We start from the raw sequence: 15,095 nt of genomic DNA on the forward strand, positions 1-15,095 counted from the left end.
TTCTATTCATGAATGCTGCCATGATCCATTGAGTCCCTTCGTCTTCTCTTTGTTTTGAGGGCTATGGCTGCTATAATGGTAGCATTACCATTGCTATTGATCTAGATAAGTGGGGTGTGGAGACACAATGATCCTCCGTGTGGCTCTATTGCCCGATCATTACTCCCACAGCATCACGCAAGTTTCAAACACCCTATAAAAGGGGTGATGATATATATTTTTTTTAAAATAGCGAACCCAAGTTTGGCAGCAGACTGAGGCAGATAAGCAGACAGGTTCAGGACACCAGAGGGGGAGAAACTCCCACCCACCCCACCCCTGCTGAGAATGCCTGGGAGAGGATCCTACACGGAAGGTGATCATGGTAGCGGACCAGAGAGAGGCTCGGCCTCTGAAGGACTCATGCCAGACTGCGGGCTGCCGGAGACTGGCTCGTGAGAACTGGGTATCCAGATTGTGAGGGTGCCAATGGCAAGAAGGGCCTCAGCTGGTCGGCATCTTCTTGATCATGTCAGAGGTTCAGAACTAGGAACCTGAATTCACCTCTGGAATGAACAAGTAGCATGCAACTGTGGAGGATACGGGAGCTCAGGAGTTGATTTCATGGACACACTATATCTCCAAAGGAACTCTCATTTGCCTCTCTTAGTGGTGGACCGGTAGACTCAAGATACCTCTTTGTGTCCATTTACACCGAGTAAAGGTTGACAAACATTGAATATTAGGAATCTTGAGTTTGCCTTTCATCTCACATTTTTTAACATTCGGATTTAATTTCAATTACGCAAGATTTAAATGCTCTGCTGTGAACATATCCCCTCACTGCAGATATTCCTGTTACTACTCTTCAGTCTTCACTAACTTTTTTTTAAGCCAGAGCCACCAGATCATTCAATCTTTAATGGTCACCACACTCTGTCATAGACTTCCATCTATTCTATTTTTCCCTCCTCACTTTCTCTCTAACTTGCAGCATTTTGTTTTGCCACAGATGGTGCATGACTGGTTGACTACTTCTAGGATTTTTGTTTGTTAATTACTCAAAAAATGCTATTTTTATTGGAATTCATTCAAAGTCAAGTGGTCGTAAAATAGGGGCTAATTATCACCCATGAATCCATTTTCACCTCTAACAGGAGATCTCTCATTATTCTCTCTCCATAGTCTGGTCCAGGGATTGACCAATATATTGGTAGTTCAGCCTTCTACTTGTGTTCCAGGTGTACTTCTTGAAAACCAAGGCAACTTGCCTGAGTTGAAGTCAATTCAATGATTTGGAAATTGCAGACGAAATGCCCTCAAATTTCTTCTGTAGAGGATTTTTTCAAAAGCAGAATTACAAATGCTCAATCCTCTATGAATATCAATGAATAATTGACATGTTTTTCTCACTCCAGAAATGTAACAAAGTAACATTTTCCCATGTCCACTAGATTTCTATCGCATGTAGTTGGTACAAAGAGAAACGAAGTCTAATTTTATTAACACAATTCAAAATGGGCTCATCACATCAAGGATGTGATTTTGGAAAATGTCCAGCTCTTTGCCTGCAAGTAACTTTATTAAAATCATTCAAAATTGCACACCGAGCAATTTACTGCTTTCGTTAGTATACAAAGGTCCATTTCTGAGTCAATTACTTTCTGGTGTGAAAATATTTAAAAACGAAATGGTGCTTGTATGCTGGAGAAAATGAATGCAAATGAAAGAGCCATCAATAATCAGTATGAGCAGTGGGATCTTGCCGACTCAACTTGTTGCCAGATTTCTTTCCTTATCTGACAAATTTAATCCTGAAGAAAATCTCCTGGAGACGCAAGTAGTTTTTGGCACAATGTGCTTACATTTTTTAAAAATGCCTGCGTTTTGTATTGGTTCGGCTGATTCTGTTCAGATTATGCTCTGCTTTTGCCCTATCGAAAGCAATATGTACTCTAATATGACCAATAATTTGCTCGTGTATCTGTAACAAATGGAGTGGAATCTGTGCCAATAAGTAATGGTTTGTGGTCTAGATTTCTGACCTACAGTCCCAAGGACATAAGGTTGTTGGTTTCTTCAATGAGTTGCATTGACATTTTAAAGCAAATTATTATACTAAATTAGCTGCACAGCTAGGTCTGAAATATTTGTTCACTGATATTTCTCATTTCTAAGCTCGCATCCCAATTCAGTATTTTTGTCTTTAGCTCGGTAGTAATGAATCTGTATTGGCATTTCGGCAGACTGAAAGATGATGGAGGATTAGTGCTTTTTTGAACTCGAATAGAAATCAATAGCATAACTGGCATAGTTGAGGGCACAGATCAGCCTTGGCCTAATATTATCCATCATTAAATGACCAGCCAATATTTATTCCCTTGGCAAATTGCCGAAAATGAACCTACAAATTGAATATCTTTAATTGTTATCCACGTAGGTTTTATTTGATTATTTTTGTTAGAGCCAACTGTTATTTGTGAAAGGGGTAATTGTTCTTGCATTGAGGGGAGTGCTCAATTAACATTTAATGGATACATTAACCTGAGATGCTTCAGTGATCTTGTCACTTTTACTCTCTGTCATTTAAAACCATTGTTATTGTTAAAGGTCTCTTCCAGCCATGAGCTTTCTCACATACTAGTGGAATTTGAAACTCCACCCGACCATTTTAATATCAATAATTCCTACAGCTGGAACAGATACTGAAAGCTATTCTCATAAGCCATTACTGAAGTGAAAATGACTTGATTTATCAGGGCATTATTAATAATGAAGTTCTTTGTGTTTTCAGTCTTCACCCTAATTATTCAAGCATTCATTCAGGCTTTTATGACTAAACAAAAAAAAACTAGTGTCCATGGTTATAATTAGACTCCTGCTTTTGAAACCAGAAATCTTGGTATGTATTATAAAAGTATATTTTTCAAAGTAAGCACATAATAACTTAACAATGGATTCAACTTTGTACAATAACCACTCATTATTATGTAAAGCAAACATTCAAATTTTGCAGGTTATTTTCACAGTTTTTTAAAAATTAAGTTTGATTTTTAAAACTGCAATTAAAAGGGAAAAGAAATGATCAGGAAGATGAAGGCTCTTTTCAATCGACTTTACTCGTGCACCAAAGCACAACCCAACACCTACCAAAATCATGAAGCCTATTGATCTTCTTACCAGCATGTAGTTCAAATCCACTTCACCCACATCTAGTTTTACTCAAAAAATTTTGTTTCAATTTGCCAACATTCTGCATCTGATCACTAGTTGCTCAGTCATGTAGGTGCAAACAATCGTAGAGCAATTGAGACTTCAATGTCAAAAAGATATTTTCTGAGATAAAGTGAGGTAAGGGCATTTATGGATTTCCCATAGTCAATAGTAAAACTGTATACTGTTTCAGAGTATCCCTTAATGTACCGATTGGACAGAGACATTTCCCAGTGGTGTATGATAAGCGCAGTAAACTTTGGCTATTCAATTCAATTCAACCCATGTGGGAAAAATTTCTAATAAGCTTGATACCATGCAGCTTATTTCATTCATGATAAAGCTGGTGTGTCGTTGCGATCATTTAAAGCGATTCATATTGGACTTCTGTTGAAAATATATTTTCTTTGCAGGCTTTTACAAAATTTCACATGTCTGCACCACATTATTCTTTTTTTCTTAGTGTAATGAATTGTTTCTTTTCATTCATTTTTTTTTTGCAAATCTTTATTTCCACAATACGAAGATATTACCAGGTTCATTCTGTTGATCAAAGTGGTTTTGTTAAAACACATCTGCAAGTCATTTTTAAAGTACCATACTAAGTGCAATATATGTAATTCATCTGTACCAATAAGCGCTGGTCATATCTATATATTAACAAAATTAACTTATCCAGATCACGCATTCCTCACAAGAAGGAAAATAGGCAGCACTGCTGATGCGGACCTGCGGAGAATGGGAAGCGAAGTCACAGCGCTCCTCAGCGGGGTCCGCAGCCCAGTCCGGATTCTGTCGGCTTTGCGTGGGCTTTAAACAGCATGTCAAAAAAGCCGATGGTGGTTTATTTTAAAGTCTCATGGCCGCAGGGTCTGGCCTCAAGATGGTGGTGCCTCTAATTGGCATTGTAGATTCCGGGAAAGCAGAGAACTGGCACAGGGCACCACACCCCACCCCCCACCCAAATTTGAAAAGGAGAAGCAGAGGAGATGACCCATGTGGTGTTGACCTTGGTGGTGAACCAGTGTGGGGCTCTGAGGCTGAAGAACATTTAGGATGTGGGCTCCTGGTGACAGCAGTCAAAGGACTCACACTAGGCTGGCTTGAGATTGGCTGAAGGGGTATCAGATATCGTAACCGGGATGTGAGAGGGCACTGGAGGCTTCCTGATTGTGACAGAGGTGTGCACCTGGAGCTCAGGTTGCTAATGGTTTGTGACTGCAGGTTCGTTGGAGCGTTGGAGGTGAAGCTATGGATATTCAATGACTCTGGTGGGGGGGTGGCTCTCTTTTGCTTCTCTTTCTTTGGCTGTAAGGGGCACTGAGCAATTTCTGCTAATAAAGAATATTTGTCTGCCTTATGCTGGACTAAAGGAAATCTCATGTAATATATTTTCTGTTTTAGATGAGAAAATCTCTTCACTTATCAACTGCAACAACTTGAATTGATGTTGCCCCTTTGACGATACTTGAATGTTTCAGTTTTATTGAATCTACACCTGAAGAGAAACTCTCTCAAAGACTTATTTAGTAAAATTGTTTTGTTTTCCACCAGCAAAACGGTGCCATTTTTATTGTTTTAATTCTGCACTCCGGCAACCCTGGGCATCTCATTCAACTGGACCCATTCCCAATGAGCTGTGCCAGTCACTCGATTGGGTCTAACAGTATAACTAGCAGGCCCGTGTGTCAAAATAAGCATTGCTCACTAATGTTTAAATGGCTTTGCAAACTGTCAGTTTTGTGAATTGTCAATCTTGCAGCCTACACCACTTTGGTATTGACACTCCACCATTGTACCAACACTATGATTCTTTATCCTGTGACCTGTCAATTTCAGGCTTTTGAAAACCATGCCAAGTTCAGAGCAGCAATTGTTTTGTGACTGTTAGTCAGTATTCATTTCATTCTGGTGACCTTTAACTGGAAAATAATAGAGATGGCATCTTCAGCAATTCTGGAAGTCTCCAGAGGAGGAATGACAATACTTTAACACAGTGTGACACCCGTACCCATGAGCTCCTTTCTTTGCTATAATTCTGAGATTTTTTTCTTTTATGCTATATAAATGTTGGTAATGTTTGAACTAAAATGAGAGCACCATCTTCTCTTGGCTTTCTGTATTTCTGCTCACAAGAGATCGATAATAAGGCTGAATGAAGATTATGGGTATACTGCTGAGCTTTATTGTATTCTTTCTTAAATGATTTATTTCATTTTCTAGTCGGCTAGAATTTTGTCCTCTTGGGCCAAGAATCCAGCTGTGCCTCAAATGATTAAGAGAGTAAGATGTTTTACACCTTGCGAATGATCTTCGTTTTCAAGCCATTCCTGTGATCAGAATTTGTATTCCCATTGTAAATACTGCTATAAATCTAATATCAGTGAATTAATATACACCTAGTGCATGTGGTGCTGGCAAACACTGATCACAATTCCATGGAAAGCAAGGAGAAACAAAAAAATCAAGGATAGATTTTTTTTTTGCCTTGAAAGCATGATGCAGAAGCTGATCGGACATATTTTGAACGTGATGTCAGCAAAACAATAGAATAAAGGAGGATTTTGTGAGGTAGAAAGAAATATGAGGAAAGGAAGATGGATTTTGTGCCTTTGCAGCAGCTTTGATTCATTCGATTATCTGAGAAAGATAGTCCTCTGGGTCACTAGAAGTCAGCAAGAACTCGATGGCAATTGACTAACCAATTTGAGAACATATTTTAATTCAACAGTAATGGAAAATGCACAAAGGAGGGCATTAGTAAATAATTTTACTAATCATCTAATCCAAAACTGATTTAAGTTAATCATCGGAACCTATTCGCAAAAATGTCAATTTGGCTCAGAAACTTGTAAGTTCCAAGTTCACCACCTGGACCTGGGTACCTAGTGTATATATTTGTGTAATCATCCATATCATGTAATAGTCGGACCCCCTCCCCTATTTCTTTGGCCCAAATATTGGGTGTTTTTGCATGATCCATGTAACAGTTGACCCCCACCCCAACTACCTGAGCTCCCAATGTTTTGACCGCAAACCCTCGCCACAGCCACCCACCCACTAGACCTCCTGGCACCCTAGCTGCCCACCCATCTGAGTTGCTGACTGTAGATACTCTCCCCAGCCACATACCCTTCCGAACTTCCGACCGCAGATCATCACCTTGGTTACCCACCCATCCAGTCTCCCGACTGTGGATCTCTGCCCCGGCCATCCTCCCATCCGAACTCCAGACCACGGATCCTTCCCTCAGCCATCCATCCGAGTTCCCAACACCCCGACCACTGACTTACCATCTGTTCCTGACCAATTGAGCTCCCGATGCCTTGAGTGATGTAGATACTTATACCAAGGTCAAAAGTTTGATCTGTGTAAATGTCGACTCCACCTTTTTTGGCCTGAAAAAAATGGTCCAAAAAATTGATCAATTACATGAGTATAGACAATAATTAAATAAATGCATGAAATACTGGACAGTCAACTGATACCATCTCTTGAGCAAAGACTGAAGCAATCAACAGTTTTCATGCAGAGAGATGGTCTTTAAGGATTTCATATGACGACTTGTACTACAAAAGTAGGGGATTTCTAGCAAACATTTCTGATAAGAACAGATTATCTTTGTCATTTCTTTCTGCTTTATAGTATCTTATCATATGTTCAAAATGGCTGATACATTTGGCAGCAGAAGTTTATAAAATTCTGTGTATGTAATTGCATTGAGAGATTTTTGCAAAAATGTAGAGATTGATTTTATCCCAAGAACATACTTGGTTCAATACATGAATATTTTTTAAGATCACTAACTCAGTAATTCTGCATTCCCAACGGTGTACAGTACAAATGCACAGCACCAAATATCCAGCCTCTGTTCTCTCATATCACAGATCTCCTTGGCGGCAGGACTGACAAATTGATCCGAGTTCTCAGATCTCCCAACTTATTCCACATTTGAAATATTCATCACCTGTCTTCTATGCCTTCTATAACTTGCAAGATAGTTTATGGATCATAAATCTTAGACAGAAAATGAATGTTAAGTAAAAGGAAGTTGAACATCAGTCTTTTCCCCTCCGTCAGTTCACGTACTGAACTAAACTCAGACTTTAACTGTGTTTTTATGGTCATGCTTCATAAGAGCGATGATGTAAATTGTTTGCAAAGTTATCTAGTGCCTCAATCAAACCTTTCTGGATCAGGGGTAAGCCTTTAAAAATCAGGCACCACTTAGTTCTGAGGGCAATCTGACAATGCTAAAACACAAGAGTCTGCAGACACCATTATTGAAGTAAAAACACAATGTTGGATAAACCAGCATTTAGTATCAAAATAGGATTTTTTTTCACTACCAATCAAGTTACTTCATCAGCTGTGGTATGCTCTATTTATACTTCAGAGTTTGATACTTGGACTAAATCCCAACCATTTTGAGATAGGTAGGATGTATCAAGAAACTACTTAGTAAGTACAGTACTAAAACTATCACTGAAACTTGTACCTGAGCTTCCAGGAAGTGCTTTTCCACCAATGGGCAAGCATAGCCAGTCTTCCTAATTGAACATGTACTCCCCCACTGTTAGGAATGAAAAATAAAAGCTTCTCAATCAAACAAAAATGCTTCTAATTTTCCACCACTATTCTTCATACCATTGCAGTCTCCCTTCTTGACTAATCCCTAATTACCAATATTTCTCCCTAAATTAGTTTCAGGTAAATAGGTCAGTAACCTTCATTTACATGGTTGATTTTTGGATCTTGCAGTGCACAAACATCTTGCCAGTTTGATCAACAACATTTCAGTAAATTGGTAAAGGTTTAGAACCTTAGAGAAATGTCAAGTTTATTGTCCATCTGATTGCACAAATACAACTCAATGAAACAGCATTCTCTGGTCCTCAGTGCAAAACACTCAGATACACAACCAGACATAACATACAATACATATGCTGGACAAGTATTCATCTCGACAAATAAATAAACATTGCTTTGGAAATATGAGAGTTGTGGATGGTTAGTGTTTGGGAAAGACAACTAACTTACCATGGACCAGTTGGGATAAAGAGCATGATTCCAATTTGTAAAACTCTCACTCCATGAGGCATATAAATGCCCTTTTTTCTTTACTGTTAAGCTGCAAGTTATTCAACCTTTCATGAATTTCCTCCAGAACAAAGCAAACAAGGTGAAAATTGAATTCCTGCCAGGAATTGCAACTGCCACCCCAACCATGGGGACAACAGGACCACGCTGGGAATGGAATCTATTCAATCACTGGGTGGGTGACCAGCATGCAAATCATGGCCTCCAGCTTCTAAAATTCACATGGATTTTATGAAAAACATGAATGGTTGTGAAAATTGTTTTGTTTAATCTTTATAATATAAAGATATAGGGAAGGATTAAGGACTGGTGAACAGAGGTCATGCATTTAATATATTTGACACAATGAAGTAGAGTTAACAAAACAAAAAATATTTTTATGAGACAGCTGGTTAGGAGTTGGAACTTCCAGAGAGAATGGTAGATCTTGATGCAATAGCAGCTTTCAAAAGAAGAAAACTAATGAATAGGGTGGGGGGTGGTGTTCTGGAACCATGAGGAAGTAGAAGAGGTGGGGGGCTTGCTGGATTGTACCTTAAAAGTAAAAGCTATTGGACTGACCTTATTATACTGGGCTGTGCTGCTCTTATTGCACTGTAATCTAAAATGGCATTCAAAGAGACAGCAATGTCACTTGTCAGAAGCCCTGGATTCAGCCTTGGGTTCTATCTGGGAGAAGGCTGGCTTACTTGTTGGATTTTCAGTCGGCAGACAAAATAGAATGACAATTGAGTTTGAGTTTAATTTAGAGATTTAGCACCAGGTGTATGTTAATATTTATAACACTTGACATGTACTGGCCATACTTTATTGCAACACGCTTGCAGCTTTGGTTGTATCTGCTTTGTTTTCTTACTATAACATATACTAATATTTGTACAAATATTGAGGTGTCACAATTATTCTTTCTTTTATTATCACATTATCCAATATGCATACATTAATTATATGTGAATAAATGTATGAGTGTGTGTATCTGTTCAAGGACTAGGAAGAGGTAAAGTTACTGCTTTATTAAAGAAAGTTAAGCATCTGAAGATATAAAGCAAACTCAATACTCAAAGAAAAGGAAGAAAATGTATCCAAATGAATTTTAATTTCAACATTTTTATTGTATTTGCAAACACTAATAACTAAAGGCATGTCCGTACGTTAAATTCTGTCTGGGGGTATTCCATTTTGTTTCAATGCAATCTCCATGTTACAAATTTAGTAAAAATTAAATCCATAAGGTCTTAACTTTGAACATTTATTTAATGTAGCAGTAAAATGCTTATCGCAGAAACTATGGCCTCTTACTTGTCACAATATGCAGATTTGTAGAGCAAAGATGATATTCACGAGTACAGAGAAAACATTTTTTCAGGATCTTTCAGTACAAAATAATGATTGCAGTATTGAGGTTCACATCAGTGCAAGCCCACCCGGACAATCCTCTCATTTCAGATTTGGGGACTAGCCCAGTTTTAGGAGAGGGGGGGTTCCCATTCGATTGGAAAAAGATGATGATGGAAGAGGTATGAGAATATTACAGCTATGCGATGAACCATTGAATGCCTAAATTGGTGCAGTCTTTTAAGCATCTTTATCTGCACCCAGATGGTACAATTCCAAGAGCTCAGAATGTATCCTGCCTCTCGTAACTGGTAAGTGGTCTGCACCACTTACAAACAAAAAATAAAGCTTCTTTACAAATAAAAAAAGTTTGATTGGGTTAACAACTTCCAGCATTAAAACAAGATAACCCTAACCCCCATATCACTTTGGAAACAAATGGAAAGCATTTGAACCATCAAACAACAATCGCAACAGTTTTTTTTTTAACTAATTCAGCACTTACTTTCTAAGTTTGTGCTTTTTCTTTAACAGGATATTCCATCCTGCAAGGAATTATGGAAGCTGCCGTCCAGAACAACTGGCAAGTTACAGCAAAATCAGTTGGAAGCATCACTGATGTCATGGAGTACAGACGGATCTTTGAGGAAATGGACAAGAGGCAAGAGAGAAGATATTTGATAGACTGTGAATTAAATCGACTCAATGCGATTATGGATCAGGTAACGTCTATTCGTGCAATACATTTGACAGAAAAATGAACAAAAGATTGCTTTGCATTCATGGCCGAGCCTCAGTAACCCTGTCAAGCATAGTGATAATAATAGAATTTCAGTTTTGTTTCGATGCAAAGTCACATGAGTCCCTTTGAGAGTATCTATCGATAATGTCCAATTTATTTAGCACGAGTGCTGTAATCCTGTTTCCTGCTACCACGAAAGGATCATTCTTGTAGCATTAGGGGTTCACAATTCAGGGTGTGTGAGATTGTAAGCTGAAATGGAGGTCAATTCACAAGGTTCATAAATCGTGATCGTAATATGTCATTACAGCTATTTTTTGAGTACAGCTGGATGTCTGTCTCTCCCAATTCAGGTGTGCGCCAACCCGGCGCAACACTGAGATTGACTACTTTCGCTGCTTGCATGAAAAACCCTTTTTTCAGTTACATAAGATAATTGGGTCTGGACTGCTGAGCATGTTCAGCATTTTCTGAAATTTTTATCCTATTCTGCAAGAACAGCACCATCTGATGAGGAAGTAAAGATTAGGTGTGCAATTGTTCTTGTTCCCCAAACCGTTATCAAGGACCATTGTGAAATTTATTGAATTGAGATTAAAAATCCACTGAACTGCTATTTATTGATTGAAAAGAACTGATTGGGCACATAACCATGCAGTAGGATGATGCCATTAAGTATTCACTGTTCTGCTCAAATCAGTCAAAAGTGGAGCTTTGTATTTGTATAGAAAAAAAACATGGAATTTTTTTTTTGAATCAAATAAAATAGAAAATGCTGGAAATGCTCTGCAGGAGGAAAACAGACATCGTTTCAGGCCATGACTCTTCAACAGATCCTTCATGTAAAGCAATTTCATCAACCTAAAATGCTAGCTTGTGGACAAGAAGTTGGTACTTCTTCTGCATTCAACTTGGCAGGATTCCACAATTAAACTTTTTTAGGGCTTGAAATGGTAATTTATTAGATTGAATAACTGGAGTAAGAATCCCACAGGATCCAATGTTAAACCTAAATTAAAACTGAATATGTATTAAGTAAAATTTGTTCAAATTGCTTTGGCAATAGCTTGAAAATGTATTGTTATAGCTTGGAAGTCAGATATTGATCTGGGATTGGACAGATGGTGTGCAGAAGTTCGGAGTTGTGTTCCACTTGAGAAAATTACTTTCAATCCAAGAGATAAATATCATACATTTTGTAAAATATGGAGCCCATCTTTACAAACTGTTGGTATTACAATTTAAATTGATCTCAAACAGTCTCTATAAATATTTATGTTTGAAAGTATCAGAAAGTGAAGTTCTCCTGTTGTGGTTTACTTGTCCCTCTTTTTTTTAGCTTATAGGGGATGGGGGGGATTAATAGGAGGTTTTCCTTTCTTTTATATTTCTTACACTCTTTTTTCTATTTTCTAAAATACCACATGTATTTGGATTAAGTTTGAAATGTTGCAATATGTTTGCTAATTGGTTTTATTTTAATTAAAGTTTTTTTTTTAAACCCTAAAATGTTAGCTCATTATTCTCTACATAGATGTTCTGAGTATTATCAGCATTTTCAATTTTTACAGGTATTTCAAGTTCCCAGATTTTTGTTTTGGATTTTTTTTAGTTTCTCTGATTTATGATGTTTCTTCTAGGATCGGGGCCATGCAAGTGACATCATAGTAGGGTTTTACGACAGGGGAGGCAAATCATTTTAATAATTATTAATACTGAAGTGCAATATATTATAAACATGAATCTACTAAAGTAGCTCTATATCCACAAAGTTTAATTTGCTGAGCCATATCCAAAAATGTATCCCTTAAGTGTCAAAAGATCAACTGAATGAGTAGCCAAAAATGAACTGTTCTGGAGAGATCTGAAGAGAAGAAATAACATTATGTGGACTCTTTACTTAGGAGTTCTAGAAAATTCTGAATTAAAAAAAGAAATCTGGTTCAAGCTCAAAGGAAGAGGAAAATGTGGTCTGAGCCCTAATGAAATCCAGTTGTGGACAAATGAGAGCTTTTGACCATTTTAATTAACAGACAGTTGCAAAAGACGAAGAGAAACCGAGGTGATTTTTTTTAAAAAAAACCTTACTTCCCACTTCTTTGCCAAAGAGTTTAATTATTTGATTACACAGTAGTAGGCTGGACTTCTAATGCATAACAACATTTAGTCTTGTGGATGTATGTTTCAAGAAAAGCCATATTCCCTTAATTAAAATATCCCCTGTTTCCTTGATGTGTTTTTATTAATTTAGAAAACTAAGCTGAACAGATAAATAGCAGAACAATTAATTTGGCAGAAATAAAGCAGGATTTTTTTTTTTTTACAAATTACAAAATAATTGCACATTTTTGAGGAGTTTACTGAATATCCAGTGAGGCATTTTCAAAAATGATCAAAAAATAAAATGATGGAATTGGAAGTAGTTTATTTGGGTGACAGATGATAGCTAATAAGGAATACCTGCTCTATAACAATGTAATGGCTAGCATGCCCTGGGTATATGTACACAAACCATAGAGGTATTAATCAATTGCATGAATAACTTATAGAAAGTTGTCCAGCTGTGCACAAAGCAGTTTGGAAATTAATCTTGGACATCATTAATACTTTATGCCTAATAGTTCAATCTCAATAAACTGTAAATATTCGAAGCCTCAAACAAAAATTAAATGCTGGAAATACAGAACAGATCAGGCAGCATCTGTGGAGAGTTGACGTTCGAAGTTTGCAACCCTGCATCAGATCAGTTCTTTAGCTTCTTCCCACACCTGCCCCCTCCCCTCCTTCCCACCAATATGAAGATACAAAAAATGACATAGAAACAACTGAAATGTTAACACTTTTTCTCTTTCCATTAATGCTGCTCAACCTGCACACTGTTTCTGGGATCATCTTCTTCTTATTTCAGATTTCCAGCATTTGCATTTTTTTGATTTTCAGATAGAAAAGACAAATGAGTTTTAGCAGAGCCTGTGCAGAGATGTTCCATCAGAATGATTTCTTCCCTGTTTTTGGCTAAATATTCATAATACTGTTTGATTGATTGGAGTTGGTTAGATTATGTCAAGGAACATTTTCATCGATCATTACTTTCTTTTGTGATACAGGCTGTAAATGTTGGGAAAAACATCAGAGGTTACCATTACATGCTGGCCACCCTGGTAAGTGTTCAATTAAATCATGGGGTTTGGATAAGACAGTGACAATAGATGGCCTGATGATACAATTGCACAATATTGATTGTTTACTGATTTTTAAAAAACTTTTGGACATTCAGCATGGTTATGGGCCCTTCCAGCCGATGAGCCCTTGTTGCCCAATTACACCCAATTGACTTAAAACCCCCATACATTTATGAAGGATGGGAGGAAACCAGAGAACCTGGAGGAAACCCACGCTGGCGGGCAGAGAACGTATAAACTCCTTACTGATAGTGCCCAATTCTAACCCTAGTCGCTGGCACTGTAACAGTGTTGCACTAACTGTTACACTAACCATACCACCCTATTAATATAGTTAACCTGCAGCTGTCATTCATCACTTTGGGATGGAACTCGGCACGCTAATATCCGAGCCAGCACCTTCACTTAACAATAATTTACCACTCCAGGCTTCACTTAAAAACAATTTAATTCAACTCCACCCAAGAACAATGCCCAAAGATCTTTGTCTGCCATCTTTTGGTGTCCAAGTGAAGTTAACCTCAGAAAACTGAATCTAATTGTATATAGTTTCAGGTCCACTGCTCTGAACTGACTTTAATTATGAAGCAATGAAGCCACTGATTGGTTTTAGTAGATGTAAGGGATGTTTTTGAAATTAAGCATGGTCAGAAAAGAGTCATGTAAATTCTATTTTGCTTTTAATGGCTGGAAGAACTTTCAGGTTGGTGTTAGCAAATATAACCTTTTATCGCATCTTCATCATTCCAATTCTTGTGCCTCAAGCTTATCATAAAAGCTCATATTCAACAAATAAAACTCACAAAAGAGCATGCTTTGTCTTAAAATGTACATGCAATTGCAATGCATAGTTTGTGAAATAGTAGATAGTTAAGACCTTCAGTTTTTCCATAAAACTTGTGAAAAGGTTATCATTTCACCTGATCATTACCACTGATCAGGTGCAATGGAATGAAATGTGAAATCATAATGTTCTTTTTTCAAATATCAAGCTAAACATCCTGTAACATTGTTGTTTTCCAGATACACCCATCTAATGATGGGAGATAATTAATATTGTTTTTGCCTTTCCTTCCCTCATATTTTGTTTGATTCGTTTTATTTGATTGATACATTTGCTTTGATCTCCGAGTCTCATTGCCATCATGTTATCATTCCATTTGTTTCATTTATTTTTTATTTTTCTTTGCTCCACCGCTCTGTGAAACTGAAATGCCAAATTAAAGGTAAACTTCCAGAAGCTTGCTTTTGAAGCAATGGTAATACATTGCTACCAATCATTGTTTAGGCTCTGTCACAATGCCTCTTTCCTGTTAGCCAGTGCACCTCCCCCTGTTCCTTCCTCTCTCCCCTCCTCCTTGCCCCACCTTTTTTATTCAGGCACCTGCCTGTTTTTGGTTGTACCTTGAAGAAAGGCCCAGACCTGAAACATTGGTTACCCCTTTTTTCCAATAGATGTTGTGTGACCTATTGGGTTTCTCCGGCACGTTTGTGCACTGCATTCAACCCCGGCATCTGCCGACTTTCTTATTAAACTGGTGCAA

The 15,095-nt window shown here is 37.7% G+C and overlaps 1 protein-coding gene and 1 long non-coding RNA gene across 9 annotated transcripts in view; one reads left to right on the top strand and one right to left on the bottom strand.

Annotated features, from left to right (window-relative positions):
• Positions 1-15,095, top strand: part of LOC138740366 (glutamate receptor 3-like) — a 265,786-nt gene that overhangs the window by 110,478 nt on the left and 140,213 nt on the right. For all 8 annotated transcript variants that reach the window (XM_069892912.1, XM_069892910.1, XM_069892911.1 and 5 more), the window contains exons 4-5: positions 10,162-10,349; positions 13,477-13,530. In XM_069892912.1, coding sequence (XP_069749013.1) covers positions 10,162-10,349; positions 13,477-13,530 — 242 coding nt within the window. The remainder of the gene's footprint in view (positions 1-10,161; positions 10,350-13,476; positions 13,531-15,095) is intronic.
• LOC138740367 (uncharacterized) overlaps positions 1-15,095 on the bottom strand; it is a 212,461-nt gene that overhangs the window by 107,071 nt on the left and 90,295 nt on the right. The window contains exon 2 of the long non-coding RNA XR_011342866.1: positions 6,486-6,590. This is a non-coding gene — a long non-coding RNA (uncharacterized lncRNA). The remainder of the gene's footprint in view (positions 1-6,485; positions 6,591-15,095) is intronic.

This window comes from Narcine bancroftii, chromosome 8, assembly GCF_036971445.1.
Source record: "Narcine bancroftii isolate sNarBan1 chromosome 8, sNarBan1.hap1, whole genome shotgun sequence".
Classification (NCBI taxonomy): domain Eukaryota; kingdom Metazoa; phylum Chordata; class Chondrichthyes; order Torpediniformes; family Narcinidae; genus Narcine; species Narcine bancroftii.